The sequence below is a fragment of the Talpa occidentalis genome, unplaced genomic scaffold, assembly GCF_014898055.3.
Source record: "Talpa occidentalis isolate TD23 unplaced genomic scaffold, MPIMG_talOcc4v2.1 talOcc4.7, whole genome shotgun sequence".
NCBI lineage: Eukaryota > Metazoa > Chordata > Mammalia > Eulipotyphla > Talpidae > Talpa > Talpa occidentalis.
Genome location: NW_023605083.1, coordinates 135568102 through 135591010, shown reverse-complemented (window position 1 = coordinate 135591010; position 22909 = coordinate 135568102). Strand labels below are relative to the sequence as shown.

At 69.9% G+C, this 22909-nt stretch overlaps 1 protein-coding gene across 1 annotated transcript in view; it reads right to left on the bottom strand.

The window, feature by feature from the left end:
* Nucleotides 1–1819: 1819 nt before the first annotated feature.
* RPTOR (regulatory associated protein of MTOR complex 1) overlaps nt 1820–22909 on the bottom strand; it is a 116807-nt gene continuing 95717 nt past the window's right edge. Inside the window, exons 21-34 of the mRNA XM_037494972.1 lie at nt 21116–21234; nt 18798–18901; nt 18135–18318; nt 16918–17028; nt 12573–12678; nt 10987–11101; nt 9950–10074; nt 9421–9525; nt 7132–7238; nt 6065–6192; nt 4851–4937; nt 4091–4207; nt 3793–3922; nt 1820–3506 (exon numbers count right to left, since the gene is read on the bottom strand). Of these exons, the coding sequence (XP_037350869.1) occupies nt 3438–3506; nt 3793–3922; nt 4091–4207; nt 4851–4937; nt 6065–6192; nt 7132–7238; nt 9421–9525; nt 9950–10074; nt 10987–11101; nt 12573–12678; nt 16918–17028; nt 18135–18318; nt 18798–18901; nt 21116–21234 (1607 nt within the window). The 3' untranslated portion in view covers nt 1820–3437. The remainder of the gene's footprint in view (nt 3507–3792; nt 3923–4090; nt 4208–4850; nt 4938–6064; nt 6193–7131; nt 7239–9420; nt 9526–9949; nt 10075–10986; nt 11102–12572; nt 12679–16917; nt 17029–18134; nt 18319–18797; nt 18902–21115; nt 21235–22909) is intronic.

Sequence of the window (22909 nt, the reverse complement as noted above, 5' to 3'; positions counted from 1 at the left end):
GGCGCCACGGGGGTACCCAGCCTAGGCGCACGTGGGCCCTGCAGGGAGCTGGCGCCCCCATTCCCTGCTCTGCCGGCTGTGACCCCTCCCGCGAGCCGGGCGTCTTTGTCTTTGCACCCTCACCTGCTCCCGCTTGGCCTCTGCTCCGGGGGCTGCTGGTCTCTGGCCAGGGGCAGCGCCACGCTGCACAGGCTGGGGGGGCGGGGGTGTCCGGCGGGAGGCTGGGTCCCCACACAGAGCTGGGGAGAGCTCTGGGCAGCCGCCCTCCCTCCCTCCAGGCTGGGGAGCTCCCCATGGAGGGGATACTGCCAGGAGGTTCTGATGCCCCAGACCTGTCCCTGCGCCCCCCCCTACCCCCCTCCCCCGTGGTTCCACGTGTGCACTTCAGGCGGCGCCTGGGTCAGTGACTCTGCTGCCTTCCCCGACTGCGGATCCTGGCCCGGACTGGCCCCTGTGCGCTGGTCAGGCCCTGGGTGGCCCTTCCGGCCTCCCTCCTTCCTGGGGTGACCCGCTGGCCAGTCTTCCCGAGAGGGCCCCTTGGGCTGAGGCTCTCGGGCACACGCCCCTGCGAGCATCTCGGGGCCCCACCCCGCGGACCCCGCCTCCCGCGTCCCCCCCGCCCCAGTCCGCGCTGAGGGTCTGCTGGGCCAGCAGGGGCAGCTGCGTCTCGGGTCTCCCCCAGGGAGGGGCGCGGGGAGGGGAAGGTGCGCGCCTGGGCGGGCAGCCCTCCCCGGGGAGCCCCAGGAGCCCCAGGAGCGGCTCTCGCGGGCGCCGTCCTGCCGGCCCCGCCCGCCCACCTGCCCGAGACCGGGGAGGGTCACCGGGGGCCGCCGCGCCGCGGGCTGGAGCGGATCCGAGGACGACCCCGCCAGCCCCGTCCCGGCCCCCCCGGGGCGCCCGCCTGGGGCCGCGGGCGGACGTGGGGCGCCCGCCCCCCTCGGCCCCGCCCCCGCCCCGCCGCCCTCGGGTCCGGCGCTCGCCGCGCGCAGACTGAGGCTCGTCGGGGAACTCGCTCTCTCCGCCGCGCTCGCCGGCGCGGGGCGCCCACCCCGGGCGCCCTCTCGGTCGGCGCCGGCGGGGCGTCCGCGCAGGCGTCCGGCGCGCGGCCCTGGTTTCCATGGCGACCGCCCCCCCCGCGAGCCGGGCGGAGCTGGGCCCGCCCCGACCCCTCCCCTCCGGCCCCAGACCCCGCCCCCAGGGCCCCGCCCCTCCGGCCCCAGACCCCGCCCCTCCGGCCCCAGGGCCCCGCCCCTCCGCCCCCAGACCCCGCCCCCAGGGCCCCGCCCCTCCGCCCCCAGGCCCCGCCCCGCTGCCCCGGCCAGGCCTGGTCGTCCCCGCGGCCAAGGGCGCCCGGGCGCCTGCGGCGTCTACACGGCAGGCCCCGGGGATGCCCGGCCTGGTGCTGGGTCCGCCGGCGAAGGGCTGAGGCCGCAGGTGGAGTGGGGTGCTGGTGCCGAGTCCGCGGGGAAACCCCGCACGGCTGGCTGGGGGGCGCCCCTCGCTGCTGCCCACCCTCCGGCCGCGCCGGTCCCTGTGCCCGCGCCCGATGCGCCCCGCGGGGCCTCCGGGCAGGACCCGGGCGGCGGCGGCGCCGAGTCCTCCACGCGGGCCCATCCGGCCAGCGCGGCGCCGGGAGCCGGCCCCGAGCCCTCCGGGAGGCCGTGCCCAGGCGGGCGCCTCGCCCCGGGCGGCTGTGGGCGCAGGGGCGGGCGGCAGCGCAGGGGCGGGCGGCCGGGCCTGGCGGTCCGTGGGCTGGTGCGCAGGGGCGGCGGGAGCCCCCGGCCCACAGGGCAGCGAGCGCAGCGCAAGGGGCCTGAAGACAAGCGCGCCGCGTCTCTTGCACTTATTTTTTATTAAGTTTCTTGCTGGTCGTTGCCTTTCCTTCCCGGCGCGGTTCCACGTTTGTCCGTCTTTCTCAATCCTCGTCTTGGTAAAATAAATAGGGGTAACGGCCTCTGGGTCGCGCTCGCTCCAGCCGCAGGCACTTCATGATTGAGCCCCACAGGCGCTGGGAAGGCGCCGCCCGGACGCCCCAGGTGCGCAGGGCCCCAGCCCTGGACCTGCCAGGCGTGGCTGTGACCCAAACAAGCAGAACCACGAGCTAGCCCAGAGCCTGCGGCGGAGCCCTCCCTGAGTCAGCTCTGGCCACTTCCAGAAGGTTCCGGCGTCACTGGCTGGAGTGGGCGCAGGGCTGACGGGTGACGGTGGGAGCGGGGCCTCCTGCCGCTCTCCGGAGCCCACTCTGCCACCCAGCCAAGAGGCTGGCGCGGGCTCCGGGCCCCACCCCAGAACCTTCCCCAGGGGCAGCACGTCCTGTGGGCAGAAGGCCGCCCCCTCGGCCCGCCCCGTCCAGTCCCTCGCAAGATCTGGGACCAGCCACGGTCCGCACCCGGGCCAGGCCTCCGCCGCGGCGTCCGCGCACACCCCGCTGCCGGCAGACTCAGCCGGGCCCGTCACTTCTCTGGATAATCCTGATTCCCAAGAGAAGTGGAAAATGTTTTCCAGAATATCATCATTGTGGGTGCCGGTCCCCAGGCTCTCAGCACACCCTCCGGATCCTTCCCGGGTGCACTGTCCTCCGGCTCTGGCCACGCCGACCGGCGCAGACGTGCCCGCTGCGCTCCCAGGAGCTGCTCCGCCGGCTGCGCCCCGGCGCTCCGCTGTACCCCGCGGGAGGCTGTGGAGGCCACCCAGGAGCTGCACCTCGCCGAGCCCGCGCCTGGGGAGGCCTGCACACGCGTGTACGCCCTTGCCCGCACATTTGATGGAAGACCCGGTGCGCACACGCATGTGCGCCATGTGTGGGGGTCGTGCCCCGTGGCACCTGCGGGGAAGGCAGCTCCAGCCGAGCCCGGCCTGAGGCGGGGGCCCAGCGTCCAGTGCCTCCCCCTCCTGCTGGCGGGATGTGCGGGGGGCCCCAAACTCAGCACGAAGGTCTCGCCTGCGCGGGGGAGGGGCGGCCTGGGCTAACCGTTGAGCCAAGTCGGCCAGAGCTGGCCAGGGCCGCGGCCGGACGCCTCCCCGCGAAGCCACAGCCTCCGCCAGCTGCTGGGAACGTCCGAGGGCAGCCCGGGGGTGGGGGTGGGGTGCCAGGGCCAGGAGGCCTCCACGCGCTCACAGCCAGCGTGTCCAGCAGCCGTCGCCCCGGCGGCAGGCCAGGAGGCGGCTTCCGACCCGGGACCTTCTGCAGCTGCTGCTTGCGTGTCGCTCGGAGGACAAAAGGAAGGTGCTTCCCCCCTTAGAGATCCCAGGACAACCGGGGTGGAGGGGCTGCCCCGGGCAGGTGCGGGCAGGGCCGCCCCCACAGGCCTCCGCCCCCTTCCCGGGCTTCCTGGCGGGGCAGGGAACACAGACAGACAGACAGACAGCGTGGGCCTCCGCGAGCCCTCGGCGCCGTGCGGGGCAGGCTCTCGCGGCGGCGTGTGGGCCGGGCGCCGCTATCTGGCGCGCTTCTCCACCGAGTACACGGAGATGTAGTAGTCGTTGCTGCCCACGGCCAGGTGCGGCTGCGGGGGAGGCGGGCGTGAGTCGGGGTTCAAAGGCCCGCGCTGCCCCGCCAGACTGGGGCCCAGGGCCGGCCCCGCCTCGGGGCAGGGGCATGAGCACGGGCAGAGCCAGGTACCTCCCCGCGCGCAGCCCGCTCCCAGGGCAGGGGGACGGCGGCCCTGGGCCGAGCCGGGGCGGGAGGCGGCCTGGGTGGCGGGTTGTGGGTTTCCCCCACCCCACCCCCCTTCCCCTGCTCTGGGCTGCCGGGCCCGCCCCAGCCCTCCCCGGCCGGCGGGGGACACAGACCCAGTGTGGGTGGAAGGCCAAGCAGCTGATGGCGCCGACCCGCTGGCCCATGAAGCCGTCGTAGTACTTGATGTGGTTGATGAGCTCCCCGCTCCCGCTGTAGATGGCCGTGAACTGGTTCATGGAGCCGCTGGGGGCGGGAGGTCTGCCCTGAGCGCCTCCTCCCTTCCCGGGAGGACGGCCCGGCCGAGGCCGCAGCAGGCCCGGGCGCTGTGGGGGACGCCCGGACCCTCCCCCACCCCAGCGAGGTCGCGCCCAGCCCCGGGCCAGCCTCCTTCCTGGGGGAGCGGGCGCCTACCACGCGATCAGGTTGGCCTGGGGGTGGATGTCCAGGGCCGTGAGCCCCTTCACGATCTGCAGCACGTTCACCGACTCCGGCATCCGCGGGTCGAAGACGCGCACGTCCCCATTGACGCTGCGAGAGACGCCGTGAGGCTGGGGGGTGCTGCCCGCCCGGGGGACGGCCGTGGGGCATTGCCGTCCGCACACACGCTGCAGGGCGGGCTGAGCCCCCGTGTACCCCCCCAGCACTGCCCCCACCAGCAGAGCTGCCCACCCAAGGCAGAAGCCGCGAGCCGGGAGCCGCCGCAGGGCAGGCGCGGGGGAGGGCGTGAGTGATCTGCTTCATTTCCAGTCCCGGAGATTAGATTCCGCGCTGGGGACCTCGGCCAGCCGCCCCCCCGCCGCCCCCCACCCTGGCCCGGCTGCCCCCACCCCGGGAGGCGTCCCCTCGGGAGCGCTGTGTTCTGCTCCCCATTACAAGCGGGGGAAGCCCTTGGAGGCGCGCGGCTGTGTGGCGGTAAATCACACTTCGCCGGCCCGTTCACGGGCAGGTAACCACCGCGGCCTCAGCCCAGGGCCCCCGCGGCAGCTGCCCGCCCCCCTGGCAGAGCTCCCGGGACCTCCCCCGGCCCCAGCTGGCCCTGCCCTTCCGGCCAGGCCTGGGGCGCGTTCCTGCTGCCCGAGCACGGTCGTGCCAGCTGTCTGAACGCCAGGACACACCCGGGCAGGAGGGAAACAGCGGTGGCGGCGGAGCCCAGCCGGCACTGGCGCCTCACCTGACGCTCATGATGTGGCCCTCGGGGTGCTTCTGCAGGTGCGCCTTCACCACCCAGGCCGTGTGCTCACGGTACGTCATGACGCGGCTGGAGGGAGGGCACGGTCAGGGGGGCGGGCTGGGCGGCCTCGCCGCCCGCTGGGCTGTCTTCGGGCAGGGTGGGGTGGGGCCAGGCTACGGGCACCCCCGGCCACCAACCCACTAGAGCCACGGAGTCAGGTGTGCGGTGAGTCCCAGCGACACCCCCAGCATCTCCCACCCAGCACGGCACCACTGAGACCGGGCCACAGGCGCGTCCTGGCGGGGCTGGCCCAGGGGCGCAGACTGTGGCCGAGCGGGCCCGAGGGGACACAGGCCCCACAGAATGGGTCAGGCCAGGACGTGGCCCTGGGGATGCCACGGGTGCCCCCGTCTCTGCTGCCCATAGGAAGAGGAGTGCAGACCAGTCCCACCCTCAGGTGCTCCGTGACCCTCAGCTCCTTTCGGGTCAGCTTTCGAGTCCTCCGCCAGGCCAGGGAGGCCTTTACAACAGCAGCCTGAGCTTCGCCCCGCCTCCACGCGCGCAGGCCGGGGGCTCGGCGCCCAGCACTAGCACTGCACCGCGGCCGAACCCCAGGTCTGCATCACCCTACCTCCATCCCCCCACCCTGCTGGGTGCTCCTCGCTGTCGGCAGGGAGCCCACAGGAACGGGGTCCAGGGCCCAGCCCCCTCCCCGTGGGGGCGGGGGAGCCCCCAGCCCAGCTCAGACCTGCTGTGTGTCCCTGCTGCCCCCAGCCCTCCGCCAACAAGGCCGTCCCTGCTGCTCCAGGCCCGTCTCGGGCTCACCCACCCCTATAGGCAGACATCGGCGCAGGAGCTCCTTGGCCTGAGCTCCCCGCGTGGGGCCGGGCAGGCGGCCGGGGCCGCACTGGGGTCACAGGTGCCGCGAGGCGACAGCACAGGCTGGGAAGCAGTCAGGGGCCCGTGCCCAGCACCACAGCCTGGCTGGTCACGTGCTCGGCCACAGGCGGCGGGAGACGGCTGGCTTGGGGTTCAGGTGAGAAACTGAGCCAGGGCCACCCTTGCTTTCGACCTTATGGCCGGGGCTTGGGGGGGACGAGCTGCTCCGTGCGCCCGGAGCAGGGACAGCTGGTTCAGGGCTCGCTCCGTGGGGCTAGAGCGTCGCTGTGTGTCTAGGCGGCCTGGCGCCATGGCGGGGTGGGGGCGGGCATTACCACTCGCTGAGCGCCATCCTCCGGTCGTACACGCGGACGGAGCCGTCGCCGAGGCCGGCCACGATGAGGGAGCGGTGGGAGTCGCAGGACAGGCTCGTCACGCAGCTGTCGGCGCCCGTGGGGATGTCCTAGGGCCAGACGGACAGTGAGGTGCGGTGGCCCTCTGCAGCCGCAGGGCCTGGCCGTCACACCCTGGCCTCCAGGAAGACCCTCCAAGGGCCCGAGCCCAGAGCTCCTTGGGCCTGAGCCCCGTGGGGAGGGCAGGGGCGCAGAGCTGGGGCTGCAGCTGGCAGACGCTACCAGAGGCCCTGGCCCCGGGGGAGCTGCCTGCAGCCTCCCGCTTCCCTCGGAGGCAGACGGCGCACTTCCAGGGAGGCGTCCTGGTAGCTCCCTCCTAAGGCCCCCAATTAGCCCGGGGGAAGGTCCCCGGGCTCCACTGCTCATAAACCACCTCTCTCTCCCTCCTGGCGGGCAGCAGAGACAGGATGGGCCTTGGGGGCCCCGAGCTCCGGGGAGTGGGGGTTAGGGCCAGGCCCGCTCAGCCCCTTCCAGCAGTGGAGGTGGTGGGGAGAGTGGGGGGGCCCAGTACCCCACAGCTGGCCCCTCCGCTCCCTCCTCCTTTCTGCCTCGGTTTCCTTGAGGGCAGGTGGGCAGAGGCTGGGGGGTTCACTCTATCCTGGAACTGCTCCCCCAGGACTGGGAGGAAGGGGTTCCCGGGCCTCTGGAGCTGCCCCCCTTGCCCCCGCCGTGGACAAAGGGGTCACCGAGGTTTCCAGCCCCTGCCCTGGCCCTGGTCACGTTTCCAGGATGCCCAGGCCTCCCTCTCTCCCCTGAAACTGAAAATAAACGCTACTTTAAGAAGCGCACAGTCAAATAATTAATCATTTTAATTTAAAATATTCTCACCCCACCGCCTTCTATATTTCCTCATCTGCAGAGATAAAGTGATACTGGAAAACATGAGGATGAGCACAGGCTTGATCACGCTGCAGTGCAGGTCGGCCGTGACTGACGTGGGGCGCCGAGCGCCCCGCAGCCCCGCAGCCCCGCGCCCCCAGCCGCCTCACCTGCACCTTCATCTCCCGGTCCGTGTCCCAGACCCGCACGATGCGCACGTCGCCGGAGCTCATGAGCAGGCCGGTCTCCTGCTCCCAGTCCACCACCATCCCGGCGCCTGCGGGACAGGCACGGCTGGCCACCAGCGCTGCCGCCAGCCCGGCGGCCCCCAGGGGCACCCCGCCACCCCGGGGACCCTAGGAGCGTCCCCCGGGAGAGGCGGGGCAGACACGGCCGCGCCCCCAGCACAGGGACCCAGAGCCCGGCGCACGGGGCCACGGCGCGGAAGCTGACCGCGCGGGCGTGTGGCCCTGGCCCCGTGGGCTCCCACCCTGGCCTGGCTGGGCGCTGGGTGTGGGCTCTGGGGTCCGCCTCCGAAGCCTCTCAGGCGAGGCGTTTCCCCCTTAAATGGCGGCGCGGGGGCAGGGATGGTCGTGGGGTAGGACGCTGGGAGGGGAGAGCCACACAGCACCCGGCCTCGGAGCCTGGTGTCCGGGACGCCGCGCCCGCCCCTCGGCTCAGCCCCCGGGCCAGACCGCCACCAGGGACGGCGCTGGCCGCAGCGGGCCTCGGCTCTGGACCGGAGGGGCGGGGTCCGCGCTCGCCCCCTGGGGCCTGGGGTCCCGCGGGCATTATCACGGACGCCCCCGCTCGCTTCCTGGGGGACGGCCGGGTGCGGGCAGCGCGGCCTCCCCCCCCCCAGCGGGTCGCCAGGCTGAGGTTGGACCCGCGTCCGACCCCCAGAGCGCAGGCACGGGAGCGCGGGCACACGGGAGCGCGGGCACACGGGGGCCTCCCTCCCGGCAGGTGTTAGCAGGCGGCCAGCGCCCCAGTGTGGGCCCCGCGGGAGGCGGCTCTCCGCCACGTGCTCAGGGAGCGCCCGGCCCTTCGCCCAGGAGCCCTGCGGGGACGCTGCGCGTTGGGGGGCGAGGGGGAGACGCGGCGCCTGCCCCAGGCTCCTCAAGAGGCCCTGCGCGGCGAGGGGGGCCAGCGGGTGGCGGGCGGCCGCCTGGATGGGCGTGCAGGGGACCTGCCCACACGGTGCTCCCCAGCCTCAGCCCCCGCAGGAGGCCCCGCTGGGCGGCCCGCGGGAAGCCGGCGGGCTGCAGGGCCGGGATGCCGGCTCCCGGGCCCCTCCCTTCCCGGGCGCCCCCTCTGGGGCCCCCACCATCCGCAGAGCGGGGGTCTCCCAGGCTCCCTCTCCCTCCCACATCTTTCTTTTTGCTCAATCGTCCTGGCCGGGACGCGAGGCCCAGGAGGCGCCAGCTGGCGGCTGAGAGTGATGTGCCAAGCCCTGCCCGCGCCAGCGGGCTCTCCAGGGACGCCGCGGGGGTGAGGGGACGGTGGCCGGGGCAGGGGTAAGAAACACCCCCACAGTAGCCCCCTCGGTGGGGCTGGGCGGTCCGGCAGCACCCCAGCACCCGAACCTCGGGTGCCTCAACGGGCTGCAGAGGGCAGGGCCCCCCAGTGGTATCCTGCTGGGGTGCTTGCTGCCCACCCCTCGGCTTCCTCTCCTCCCAGGCGGACGCCCCAACACCCCCCTCCTCTCGACGCCCCCACCTGCACCCTCTCTTCCCTGAAGAGCTTCTGGGAATAGTTAGAGGCAAGACCCCTCTCGTCTTCCGGAACCGCACCCGCTGGCTTACTCACACACATGCCCGCACACGCGCCACAGGACGTGACCCAGGGCGGCCCTGACCTCAGCTGGCCTCCTTCGAACGGGGGCTCCGAGGGCCACCCTCAGGCCTGGGGCAGGTCAGCTGCTGGAGAGGAGTAGGAAGCCCCACGGCCAGAAGGTGACGGAAATCAGCCTGCAGGTGTCCGCTGCCCGGGGAGCCGAGTGCCGGCGGGGGGCGAGCGGCGGGGCTGCGGGGAGGTGGGCTTCTGCCTGCTCCAGGGGGGCTTTGGCTGCAGCTCTGCCCTCTGAGCCTCCCCCGGGTGCTGGGACGCAGGGAGAGGGACGTGCCAGACTCACACCGAGCAGCTGAGGGTGGACGAGCGTGCAGAGCAGCCCAGGCCGGCCGAGGGAGGGCGCCCCTTCACAGCTGCGCAGCAGGGACCTGCCGCGGGCTGGCCACTCGCTGGGCCTGCTGCCCTGCGGCCACCACTCACCTGCCCCCCTGCCTGGACGCACCTGCGCGCCCCTCGGCCCACCCCCACCCGCCTCGGTGTCTCCTGCCCGAGGGGAAGGGCCTTCATGGTGCGCGGGGAAGCTGCGGGCGCACGACTCCAGGGAAGCTGAAGTGAGCTGGGGGGGCTGGGCCCGAGCCCCCAGCCCTGGGGAGGCGCCAGGGACCCACCTCGGGTGGTCGGCAGCATGTCCGAGAGCCCCTGCCAGGCCGTCACCATCTCTGGATTCTTCTCCAAGTCAGCGAAATTCTTCCAGACCCTGATGGCGCCGTCGTCTTGGGAGAGGGGAGGGGGAGGTTGGCGCTGGCCGCGCTGTCGGGGTGGGCCGGCCCGGCCGTGGCAGCACAGGGGGCGCCTCCCTCCCGCCGGCCTCAGGGCCCAGGGTGAGCGCTCAGAAAACCACTCGGCGGGAGGGGACACGGTGACACTTCAGGCCGGACGCCGAGGGAGGGGCGGGAGCCGGCAGGGCGGCCGTCTCAGCACCCCTGCGGGCTGAGTCGGGGGTGGGTGGCCGGGGGGGTGTCGGGGGAGCCTCTTCCCTGCCCTCCACGGTCGCTCAGCCTGCCCTCGCCCGGCCCGCGGAGGGGACGAGGCCGCAGTGCCTTCTGGCGCGGAGTGTCCTAGATGAGCGCCGGGCGCGGCCTCTGCCCAGGAACCTGGGCGCCGAGGGCAGCAGAGGCCAGGGCCAGCGCCACTCACCTGTGGCCGTGAGCAGGAGCGAGCAGTCCTGGCCGTTGAGGTACTCCATGGCGGTGACCCTGGTGTACCGCGGGTTTCCGTTGTGGAAGTGGTCCAGCTTCTCCCCTTTCTCCCAGTCCCAGAAACTGAGGGGACACAGACGTCAGGCTCCCCGCCGCCGGGCGAGCTCAGACGAGCCCACGGAGACCCGCCCGCACCCAGGACAGCCCCCGTCAGGGACTGGAGGGGCAGCGGGGATGGCGTGTGGGGAGGACCAGAGGGAGAACCAGGGCCTGCCGGGGGTGGGGGCCAAGGCACGTGCACGCCGGGGGGACTGCTAGCCGGCCTGGAAAGGGGAGGTCCAGCCACGTGTGGAGGACCCTTGAGGACACGATACCAAGTGGGAGAAGCAGGCCACACCTGCCTGAGGGCCCCCAAGGGGTCCTCTCTGCAGAGAGGGGGTGGGGGTCCCACGGGGACAAAGCCTGGTGTGGGAGGACGGGGGCTCTGGAGACACGGCGGGGGGAGGCCGCACAACCCCAGGGATGGGCTTAGTGCCACAGAATCATGCACTTAAAGTGGAAACTTCTGGGCCTCCCTGTGGCCCGGGGTCAGGCTCAGGCTGTCACTGCTGAGGCCTAGGTCTGATCCCTGGCCAGGGAGCGACCCATAGGGCGCAGCAGACCTCGCCTGTCTCCCCGCTGCTCCCCTCAGCCGTGGATTTCAGTGGATCTGCCTGTTCTGCTCCCCGCTCTGTCTCTGGGGAGTCCTCTCACCCCTGCCCTCCGGCCTGCACCCCGGCCTGCACCCCAGTTCTACTCAAACCAACCACCCAACAAACAGCCCCGGAAGCGTCTCTGTTGTGTATTTTGCCACAATAAGAAAAAGAGGCGCAAGCAAGAGGGGTGAGGCCCCGTGGCGGCCCTGGCTGCTGAGGGCAGGGGCGGGTTATGTGTCCGGCGCGGTGCTCGTTGTGCTGGGCCGCCCCCGCACACTGGCCTCCGCAGGGGCCGGCACCAGAGACCCTCCCTCACGGTGGCGCTGGGGGGCACACGCACCAGATGCTGTCCTTATCAGCCACGGCCACGCATGGCGTGAAGGGGTGAAACTTGACCACGGAGGGGACGCCGGGGTTCCTGTTGAGAAAGATCTGGTCGTCCAGCCTCGTGATGCCTGCGGAGAGAGCCCACCGGGCAGCTAAGGGCCAGGAGGCCAGTGGGGTGGCCCCAGGGGGCACCAGCACCTCGTGCTCGGGTGCCAAGGGGACGAAGGAGGCGGGAGGGGGTGCGTGACCAGGTGCTCCCTGATCCCCGGGCCCCACGGCTTGGCCAGCTGTACATGGCGCGTGTCCACTGAGGCCCGCCACCTGTCCACCACCACGGCAGTGCAGGGGTGCATGGGCCCTGGGGCGTGCGCGCATAGGGTGTGCCACGGTCAGGCGGCTCAGGGGGGCACAGGTTGAGGCTCACAGTCGGGAGGGGCGGCGCCGTGGCTCACGTGTGGCCAGAGAGCACGTGGCTGGGGTGGCGGCAGGTGGGCTTCGGGAGTGCCCACCGCGCCATGGCCCTGGCCCGTCCCTGCTGGTGCTGAGTGAGCCTGCCGCCAGGGTAGCCACGCCCTTGGGCACTAAGGCTGGCTGGGGTGGCTGGCACAGGGCCCGCCCTCCAGCCTGCCCTCACACAGGGTCTCAGAGAGCCCACGCGGGCCCGATGCTCAGCGCGGCTGCACTGAGGAGGGCGCCCCGAGTCTAGCTGCAGACCCTGCAGGGCCCCCCCCCCACCGCCCGTGCACGGGTGCAGTGGAGCTGCTGCTTCTCGAGCGTCCGGCTCTGACCACTCCTGGCTCAGTGCTGACCCGAAGGCCGGCCAGCGCAGCTCTCGCGCAGCCCCCTAGGTGGACGACTGGCCGTGTGTGTGGCAGCCCTGCCCCAGCCTTCCGCGGGAACCTGGGCAGACGCCCAGAAAAGGGCCCAGGCGGCACACTTGGCAGCGTCCCAGGCCGCAGGCGCGGGCAGGGCCTCCACGCAGCTGCCCTCAGCTCACGGTCAGAAGCATAAGTGCCCACGGCACCTCACAGGGGCCTGAGACGCCCAGGCTGGGAGGACGTGCTCAGGACCGTCTAGGAGGCACCGGAGCTCTCCAGGGGCGAAGGAGTGAGCGGCAGAGGACGGGCCAGGCTGACCAACTTCAACGACACCGGGATTTTACGGGACCGTCAATCAGTGGTTCACTGGGCTATACCTTATAGCCCAGTGGGGCAGCCGCGGGCCCGTCCTGGGGTGCGGGGGGGTGGCGAGGCTCAGGAGGAGGGGAGACCCCTGACAACTTGCGCTTGGAACTGGGGGGGCCAGCGCCAGGGCAGAAGCCCGTCTTCCGTGCCAGCCCAGCCCGGGGAGGGGACAGGAGAGGCTGGCGCTTCAGCGAGGCTGCTGGAAGCGAGCTCGCGCTCCCGTCCTGCCCCCATGAGAGGCCCCAGGCTGCTCGCTCCAGACGACCAGGGCTGGGGCTGCTCCCAAGAAGTCACGGTCCCGCCCAGCACCGGGGCCTTCCCCGCAGGGCCCTGGAGGGCAGGCCGCCCAGGCTCCCCCCACCTGCCAGGGCTGGCCCGGGGCGCTGGGGCCCTTCCCGCCTCCCCTGGGGCTCACCCTTCTGGATGGCCTGCTGCGCCTGCTTCCGGACTCGCGTGTTTCGCAGGAAGCGCCACTCCCGCTCCTTGCGGATCTGACTCTCCAGGTCGTGCTCCTCCGGGATCTTCAGCAACAGAGACAGCAGGTTACGCCGAGCCACTGAAAACAACCATTTGCCGACGAACATGCCTCCTCCTGGCCGCAGACGCGGGCTCTCCGGGCCGGCCGCGCCCGGCCACCATCCCCCCTGCTCCGCCCCTGCTTTCGGGGACAGAGGCACCCGGTCCCCTGGCGGGGTGCGGCTTGCGGCCAGAGCCGAAATCAGACGGTGCGGAAAGGCCAGCCCCGCGCGTGGTGCGTGTCCCGCGCCCGCCGCTGCCGGGTCTGTAAAGCAGCAGCCCTGAGCGACGGCCCCGCTCTATCCCGATTGTATTTTATTTTTTATTATTATTTTATTTCATATATTTTTTACATGAGTTTTCATTTTTGTACAATGTGTGCCTTTTGGTCTCGGGTTAGTCCCGTGGAATTCCCACCCCCATTCACCCGCGACCGTCACCGAGGACGGCTCTGCTTACAGTCACCTGGTGACTTGGGTCTTTGCCTTATTATGATGACTTCCTTTTTCCTGGCTCCTTAATTGGATCCTCCACACTCCTCCTGGAAGTGAGACCGTCCGGTATTTTTCTTTTTCTTTCTGGCTTATGTCGCTGAGCATGATCCCTTCTGGCTCCATCCATGTTGCTGCAACTGGCATGAGTTTATCTTTCTCGATGGCTGAGTAACATTCCATCGTGTGCATGGACCACATCTTCTTGATCCAGCATCTATTTTTGGGCATTTGGTTGTCTCCACAGCTTACCTATTGTAAATGGTGCTGCCATAAACAGAGGGGTGCAGGTTCGGCATCCTTTGGGTAGATCCCTAGGAGTGGAATTGCTGGTGGATCCCGATTTTAGAGAAACATCCCCCGCCTTGCCAGGGAGGACAACGTTCGCTGGAGGCCCTTGCAGGGCCCTTGGCAAGGGTCGGTGGGTCCTTTTGCCCCTTGTTCGTGGTGGTTTCCATCACGAGTGGCTGCTGGATTCTGCCACGTGCTTTGTGGTTTGCGGCGCTCACACGGCTCTCCTCTGGCTGAGTCAGGGCTGAGGGAACAGCTGAGTCGACCTGGGCTAGGCTCCCGGCCCCAGTGCATCGCCGGACACTGGTCCATCCCATGCTGACCACTGAGGACGTGTCGTTCCTGGCCTCGGCGTGCCTGTGCCCGGCGCCCCGTTCCTGCGGGGCTGGTGCAGACGGGCCTGCTCCTTCCGCAGCTTCTCCTTGGCTGGAAGGTTCCTGGGGCGACTGTTCCAGCTCCCCTCTGAGCCCCGGGTGACCTCTGGCAGCTCAGTCTCCCGGGGCATTTGCTGCTTCACCTTAGCGGCCGAGGGGCGGGGCCCTGGCATCGAGGGCGGGTTCTGGAGCCGTCGTCCACACGCCTGTCCGTGCCCATCACTGGCCCGGGCTCGACCGGCGCAGCCTTCTTGAGCCCCACCGCCGGGGCGAGCCACTCCCCTGGGCCGGGATCTCATGGGCCCAACTCTCTTGTGCTCACCTGGGCCCTGGAGTGTCCCTCTTGACTTCCGTCTCAGCGTGTCCATTTCTGCAAAGACGATCAGCTGGTGGCGCTGACGCCAGGGGGCGCGCGGGGCGGGGGCTGCCGTCTCCACGTGGTCTTCTGTGTTTGAAGGATGTTTAGAGACGACGTCACCTGCGTCCCTGGCTGGTTGCAGCTGAGCAGGGCCTGGGGGAGGCCGCGTGCTCCAGGGCTTGGGCCTCCGCTCCCCCCGAGCTGGTCGGTGCTCTCACGGCTGTCCCCCAAGCCAGTGCTGCTTCCTCCGGCAGCGGGCCCTCCCGCTGTCCTGGCCACCCGCTGTCCTCCGGGCATCCCTGAGAGCCGTGGGAGTGTCCACTTCAGAATCCTAGCGGGCCAGGCACCAGGTCTCCCCTCAAGGCGCGGGAGACTGAGGGTGCGGCCACCACAGTCCGGGCCCCGCCTGCTGAGCTCCATGCACGAGGCCGTCAAGCCCGGTGTCGCTGCCACAGCAGGCCCAGAACGTCAGCCTGGAGCCCACCCGGGGCCGCGGGAAACGGCTGCCTGGCCCCAGTGTGGTCCCGGCGACACAGGCCCTGCGGCCCAGCTGGCGCCTATGGCGCGGACGCTCAGCTTCTTCCTCCATTCTGGTTTTAATAACACACTTTATAAAGGACCGCACTGGTGTGATTGTGTACGGGCGTGCGGGGCCAGCCCAGCCCCTCCCACGGTCTCCTGATCACCCCTTCACACTCACCTCGCATGCTCACCCCAACGCTCGCCCCTCGCACACCCCTGCACCGTCGGGCACAGGCTGTCAAGGCTCTCGTGTCCGGAACGACACGCTCTGCTCGCCGTCACAAGGCTTTTCTAAGAAATTAAGGCCACCCAGAAGCACGTGAAGCAAAAAGGACAGCCCCGTCTCTGCTTCCCAGGTGTGACTGCGCGAGTGATTGATGGGCCCCCGGACACCGCCCGGTGCTGACAGAAGCTCCTGGAGCCACAGCATCCGGTGTCAGGGACGCCCAGTGCAGCCCCTGCACGCTCATGTGTGCGCACACACACGCACAGACGCGCACACACACAGGCATGCTGTCTCCCCCGACAGGCGGCAGGCGGGATGCTCTGCGGGATTCTCAGAGACCCCGGGGGCCGTGGGGCGAGCGGGGGAGGGTGTTGGCGCAGCTCAGCCAGGGCGCCGGGGACACAGTAGCGAGAAGGACGCGCCCGCAGACCTCGGCCCCAGCCTGGACTCGCCGCCTCGGGGGACTTTGCTCCCCAGCAGGCTCTGGGGCAGGCCCCTCACCCCGTCGGAGCGCTGGTGCTCAGCACAGGAAGCTGGTCCCTGGGGGAGACTCAAGCGTTTAGAGTGCTTCGGACGCGGCTGCCACTCCAGCACTGCGGGCAGGTCACGGAGGTGTTTTTCAGGCTGCTCGTCGCCACACCAAGGTGCCCACAGGGACAGCCTGGCAGGCACAAGGCTGCGGTTAAAGAAATGCCACCGGCGAGCAACCTGAGCTCCGCCCCGCGCCTGCTCCGTGGCCTTGACTTGGCCTTGACCCGGCCCATGGGCGTGACCGCACAGGCGTGGTTTTCTGCCAGAGAGGGGCTGGAGGAGACAGCAAGCAGAGGGAAGACCAGTGTGGCGCCCGCAGGGCCGGTGGGCCGGGCCTGCTCCCTGCCTTGCAGGCCTCAGCGCACAGGGCACGCCTGGAGCATGCCCACCCTGCTCTGCGTCCACGCTGACACGCTCGTCACGCGCATGTCCTGTGGCGTTCATTTTAGGGCTCAGCCTTAATAGTGCTAGTGATGCAGCAAGTATTGCACAACTTCTCAGCCTCTCCAGGGCGGGCGTTTTGGCCGATCTCGGCTCTCGCTGTGGGGGCGACAGGCAGCCCCGCAGCCCTGGCGGTGCTTCTTAACATTGTAGCCAAAGGGTGGGATACGGCTTCGGCACCTGTGACCAAACTGCGCTCTGGAAAAGTCAGGCCCCTTGACACCTGTTAGCGCCCTTTTCACAGAGGGCTCAGCCACTAGCAGCCTGTTCCCAGCTCAGGCACCAGCGACGAGGCGTTTTCACGGACTCAGGTGCACTCGTGGGGGCGGGCGGGGGAGAAACGCTGCGGCGGGCTCTCCACACTTTCCACGGGGCTCGCCTGGGGCAGCCTGACGGCGCCTCTGCGGGGGAAGGTCTCTAATCGTGCCTCACGCTATATGGGGCTGAATATGAGCCCCCGTCACCTGCTGACACGGGACATGTGCCCCTCGTGACTGCAGAACCGGACCCAACAGCCTCTCGAGGAACAAGCCAGAATGCACTAGAAGCAGCCCAGGGGACGGGACCTCAGAGAGCTGGAGCCCCTTGTCCACCAGCCCAGCCAGGTGCAGGCCCGGGGGCGGAGGCACAGGCCTCGAGCTGTCCTCACGGGGACACGAGGCCAATGCGGGCCGGCAACACATTTAGAGGCCCGGAAGGGCAGGCAGCCTCGAGAGGGCGGGCAGGTAAGCGAGGCCGACCCCTGCTGCTTTATTGTAACTGCCCACGGCAGCCACCGTGACAAGGACGTGGCGCCAGCCTGTGCTGGGGGTGGCCGCACGGGAGCCCAGAGGTGGGGCAGGCCAGGCCGGGTGGAAGGAGCAGAGTGGCCGGGACGGGGCCTGCACGGTGACCTCAGAGCAGAGAGGGGCAAATGGCCAGGCCTGAGGCCAGAGGGGGGGGGAGGGGCGCTGGAGGAGACCCTGCAGGCCCGAGGGGATGCTGCCTCCCCCAGAGGGGACGCACTCTACCTTCATGACGGGCTGGGCGAAGTACCGGGCGCTCCAGTCGCAGAACCCCGTCTGCAGCGCAGCGGAAACGAAGCCCTTGTGTCCCGCGGCATCATCGGGGTCCTCAGCCGTCTTCCGGGCGTTTGGAGAGGAGGGGAACAAAGTGAGGCCCTCACGGCCAACGACGAGCTTGCAAGAGGCGAGAGGCCTTGACCTGGTGACCTCGCGTCCTGGTGATGAGGGGCTCCTGGAGCCCGAGGGAGGGGGCCCGGCCCAGCTCACCTGCCTGGGGCGTCTGCCGCCTGCCTCGGGGCCACAAGTCCTGGGAGCCCAGCACGGCAGTGCTGCTGCCACTGGCCCCCCAGGCTCCCGAGAGGGCGCAGGCCCAGGCCTGATGGCACCAGCGCACAGTGTGCTCTCGGCTGGTTCCCAGGCTGGACCTGGGGCGCCACTGCCGGCGTGTCACGTGGCCAGCACCAGGAGCCCCTCATTGGGGCAGCCCCTGGGGGACAATCCCAGAGGGGCCGCCGTACAGGGACCCAACTCCTGCCGGGAGAGCCACGAGCCTCCTGTTGTAGGGGTCCTGGCCCGGGGCAGTGACACCCTGTTCCTGCTGCCTGCGCCAGCGTCCAGCCAGGCAACTGAGCCTACCCTGGGTGGGGCAGGCGGTCCTGCTGCATGGCCACCCAGGCAGTAAAGTGGGTGCTGGCAAGCAAGGTGACACCCTATTCCCACAGGCCTCCTCTGAAGACATCTCCGGAGCTTGTGAGGGCACTGAGCTGAGGCACTGGGCAGCGCGGCCCTGGGGGCATCCCGAGCTGCCTCCAGACTCTGCAGCCCAGGCGCTGTCCAGACAAGGTGGTGCAGGCCCGGGGCATGCTGGCTCCCCGTACTTCGAGGGCCTCAGGCAGGTGCCAGGCAGCCCCTCCTGAAACTCCTCCTACCACCCAGGGCAGAGGCCGCACGCAGCCTGAAGGGGTGTTTATGGAGAAACAAACCACTGGTCACGATGAGCCCCACTGTGGCGGCAGCGGCCTCTGCCGGGAAAGGGGCAGCAGAGCACGCCCGGTGACGGCCTAAGCAGGGCTGCGGATAGGAGGGCCCTGCCCACGTGGGACGGCACCTTCGCTGGGCGTGCCATGAGGTCTGTGGGCCTGGCAGAACCCCTGGCGCTGAGGCCTGCCTCTTGCCCGGCTTGGTCCTTGCTGCCCGCCCCCACAACACAGCCCTGTCCATACCTGGTCAGGGCCCTTGTCAAACATCTTCCGTGTCCGGGGGAACTGGTGGGAGTGGGGGGTGTACTGCACCCCTGCGGGCCCGGCGGTGCCTGGTCGGCCTGCAGGGAGGTCCCGGCTGACCGGCTGCTTGGCCACGTCATTGGTCAGGCTGGAGCTGCTGGCGCTGGATGTTGGCGGGGAGCCTCTGCCATCGGACGGGCGGGGGGAGAGATGCTGGGTTACCCCAAAAGGAAACTCTGAGCAACCTGGGCTCCCACCCCAGCCCTCAGGAGCATATCCGGGCCACCAGCTAGGCCGCCCCTGCCAGCAAGTCCACGTGACTTCAAGCCACCCAGCGTGGGCGCCCAGTCTAGCCCCTTCCAGCTGGGCCTGCTGGTGCAGAACCGTCTGTGGGAGCTCTGGGGCAGGGGCCGGCTGGTCGGGGCTCCCCAGACGTGGCCGGGTGCCTAAGGGTGCTCCACATATGAGCACTGCCGGAGGGAGGGCCCTGCTGGTCACCACGTGGAAGGGGCACTGGCCCTCAGTCGTAGAACTCGGGGGCCACAAGCCAGTCCAGTTAGCTCTGGTGGTGACAGCGTGCGGGGGGCACTGGTGGCTCCTAACTGCTCTGGGACAGGCTTGACGGGAGGATGAGGGGGCGCGCGGGGAGGGGGCAGCACTCACCCCGCCTGCTGGATGAGGATGCCCTTGTTGGTGGGGCTGGCGGGCGCTGACTGGGTGAGGGAGGACGTGGTGAGGATGCGCTGTGGCCGGGCATTCACGGTGGCCTGAAAGAGCAGGGCAGCAGGGCCGTGGGCGGCAGCCTCCACGGCACCACAGCACGCACCTGTGGGGCTTCCTGCGAGGCGTGTCCCCAAATGTCAGCCTGTACACAGAACGCTGTTGCGTTTTCCTAGAAACTGCGAGCTGGGGGCCAGGCTCCAGGGTGGCCTCCTTGGAGAGCTAACGAGGACTTGGGGTCCCGGGGAGTCCCCCGGGGTGGCGCTCAGGAAGGCACCTGGCCCTCCGCCTCCCCCTCTAAGGAAGCCTCCTGGGACGCCTCAGCCTGTCCCCCTCTGCTGAGCTGTCCCAGCCCTCGTTCCAGAGGCCACAAGGGGCCGAGGACCATTACACTCCCACGAGGGCGGCCGTGGGCAGCTGCCCTCGGCTGCTCCCCAGTGGGCGCTGGCGGAGTCAGTTATGCCCCTGGAGGCTCGGGCCCTGTGCTGCCTGGCCAGCCAGGGGCCACCTCCAGGACAAGTGGCGGCTGGGGCTCAGCCCTCTCCTTGCCCAGGCCACACGCTTGGAACACCCCCGTCGGGCTGGCAGGACGGGGCCGAGCGCGGCTGACCACGGCGTCCAGGAAGGATGCCGGCCCAGCCTCTGCTTCCTCTCCGGCTCAGGGGCAGGTGCAACAGTGTCTCTGGACGTGGCGCTTGGTGGATGGAGACAGGACAGCGGCCGCGGTAAGCTGCCTCCCACGTCCGCGGGCCGGACATTTTGCCAGGAGAAAGATTTGCCTGGCCTGAGAGCTGGTGTCCAGGAGGGACATGGTTTCGCTCTGTGCTTTAACTGGGCTCTCCGGAAGGCTGGCAGCCGGATGTCCGCCAGTCAGCGATGGCGAGGGAAGGAGCTGACGAGGGGGTGCGGCTCTTTTGACAACCCGCCTGCGGCCGGCCTCCCTCCCTGCCTCCTGCTCCGAGCGGTCACAGGGCCTGTGCTGCCGGGGGGCCTGTCTGGGTGGGGGGACGAGGCGGGAAGCCGGGGCCTGGCCTGGCTGGCCGCCCACAGTGGCCTCTCACGCCGTGGGCAGCCAACAGTAAGAAGGTCGCTGACGCCACAGGCAAAGCCATACCGGCGCTTCCGGGTATTCTCTTCTCGCAGATCAAAATGGCAAGAAAGCGTCGTCAGCCTGTGAAAGACGCTTGTCATTTTCTGAGTGAGGAAAGGGGCCCAGGCCCTGCCGGCCCCAGACAGGCCCCCAAGCCTGGGGAGTCCGGGGAGGAAAGGAACTGAGGCTAACACGGGCCGCCTCAAAATTTCCAGAAAAACAGCAGGAGGTGATGAGGAAGACGGACGCTGATGGGGTTGAAGCAAAGACGTCAGCGAAACCCACAAGGCTCACGGGCTCGGAGCTGTGGCCAAGGGGGGCTGCTGGCACCCCAGGGACCCACAGGGAGAGGACACTGAGGTCTCAGCCGCAGGCCAGGGATGGCTCAGGCAGGAAAGCAGACGGGGGCGAGAAGACACCCCTCGGTGGAGGAACGCGCCCCACAGGCCCGGCAGGCGTGTGCAGGCACCAGGGAGGGCGCGAGACGCAGAGCGCGGGATCGAACACAGGATGATCCCAAATGCACTCGTGGATGACTCGGGTCCTCTCACGAGATGACCCACCGCGGAGCTGTCCAGGTACCGCCCACTGCTGGGGGCCGGGGGAGAAGGAAGCCGCTGCTCCTGGACCCCGGCGCCACGCGGGGCCGTGCTCCGCAGGGGCTGCCCGGCCGTCCCAGGCTGTGGGGGTATGGGGAGGCCCCGGGCACCCCGGTGGTCTCTGCAGCAGACAGAGGGAGCTGGGGGCGCCAAGTGGTGGGGTCTGCAAGGGAGGGGTCCCTGTGGGCAGCAGGGGCCGTGTCCTTGAGCTCATGCGAGTGTGGGGTGAAATCACCAGGCAGGACGAGCCCCCCCAAACACATGCCTAGAGCTAGAGAGAGGGGCTGGGGGAGGGGTACAGCCCCCAGCAGACAGGACTAAAACCTGTGACTGACGCTTCTAGAATCAGGAGAATCAAACACCAAGTCAGCAAAGAGACACACTGATGGTAAGAGCAGGTGCGCGGAGCCCGGTGGTGGGGTGGCCACAGCAGTGACGCCGATCGAGCGGGGGCGGCCGGGTCATGCAGACCCCGGGACTGCGGGTGCCCCCAAAAGTCCCGCCACTTGGGGGAGATCCCACAGCCCACCCGTGCAGGGCTGTGCTGGCCGGCCCCTGCGGCCTGCACCCACCTTGTAGGCGATGCTGTTGAGCACCCTCATGGCCAAATCGGACACGTCTGGGTAGGGGTCTGCCGCCAGGTGCAGGAGAACGCGCCAGATCTGAGTGTAGACGCTGTTGAAAGAGACTCCTAGGAGAGAGACAGGAGGCTCCAGCAGCCGCGCCGCGCCACTGCACTGCACAGCTGCCGCCCGCTGCCTGTCCCGAAGCCCCACCTGCCCACCTGGGGTGCCCAGAGCTGGGCCAGCACCCGCCTGGCTACTCTGGCAACGAGCCCAGGGCCAGGTCCCTGCAGGTACGCAGGCTGGGCCTCATGGCCTCCCCTGCTGGAAAGCAGCCAGGGCAGGCCTTCCCTCTGGGTCCGTGCTGAGACACCAGAGGTCCTCGTCCCTGGGAGTGGCGCAGTGGGACGAGGCCATGCCATACCTCACTGCTGGCCTGGCCCACACGCCACATGCCATGCCACCCCCAGATCCCAGGAGTCCCCGAGGGCTGTGAGTGCCCTGACTGCAGCCCTCCCGCAGCCTGTGACAGCAGCTGGTATGGGAAGAGGAGGGGCCGTGGGCCCCGCGGAAGAGGCACAGCAGAGGGTTTCCTGGGGGTGGGATGCGCCCTGGAAAACACCTTCCAGGAGGGAAGGTCAGCAGCGCCAACAGCAACCAGATGCAGGGGGAGTGGCTGGAGAAGAGCTGACCAGAACTGGACAGCCTAATCACAGGCCCCAGCAGACGTGAGGGCTCAGACCAAAGGGAGGGTCAGCGGCGGGCTGAGCACCTGCCAGGGACAGCCAGGGTGCCCGGGGCCAGGGAGCAGGGTCAGCACCAGGCTGGGTCCCGGGGGGCTGAGGGCAACCTGGGAGAGGACACGGCTGCACAGGCAGCGGTGGGGAGGGGCGGCGGGGAGGGGCAGCGCCGGAGCTTGGGCACCGCCCCCTCTCCTGCCCCCAGGGAGTGTGGGCCGGGGGACAGCTGCCTCTGCTGCATCCAACTGCAGGCCTTTCACTTGAGAGGACGCTGGGCGGGTTATTGGAAAGAGCGAGCTTGTTCAACAGCAGGAGCGGGAAAGACGTCAAACAGGCCGTGCGCCTGGCGGCGCGCGCTCCCATCCAGGCCCTGTCCTGGGCGCTCGGGGGAAGGTGCGCCAGAAGGGGACCCGCGCTCCAAGGACGGGGTTTGGCAGGCAGGGCAGATCCAGGGGAAGACGCTGCGTGGAGGTCTGGAGAAGCCACCCGGTGCGGGGCGTCTGCATAAAGCAGCCCGGGGGTCCCGGGGCCGCCCACGTGGCCATCCACACAGGCGGGTGAGGAAGAGCCGCCCCAGCGCCCAGTGCGGGAGGCCGCCGTGGGAGACGGCTCAGCAGACCGAGTAGGGGCAGCGGCAGCGGTGCTGACCCCCAGAGGGACCCAGTTCTGCCCCTTCCCGGCTGAGCCATGGGAGGTCCCGGACAGAGGTGCAGGGTGGGGAGCAGGCCAGGGCAAAAGCCCACTACCAGCCAGGGCTCTGCTCGCCAGCCCAGCGACGTGGGCCCTATTTGCTGGGTCCTGCCTGTCAGAACCCTTCTGCACCCAGCCTTCCCTCCCGCGCTGCTGCTGGCTTCCTCGAGGAAGATTCCGCTGCGATAGCGCGGCACCCACTCCTGCCAGAGCCTGACACAGCCCCGCACTGTCCACAGTGAGCCGAGGACGGGGCCGCCTGCGCGGTGTCTCTCCCGGCCTGCCACCGCCCGTCTCGGCCTCGCTGTGGAACATGCTGCTACAAAGCGGAACGTTCTGGACCTGCCGAGCGCAGCTGCAGTCCCCGGGGAGG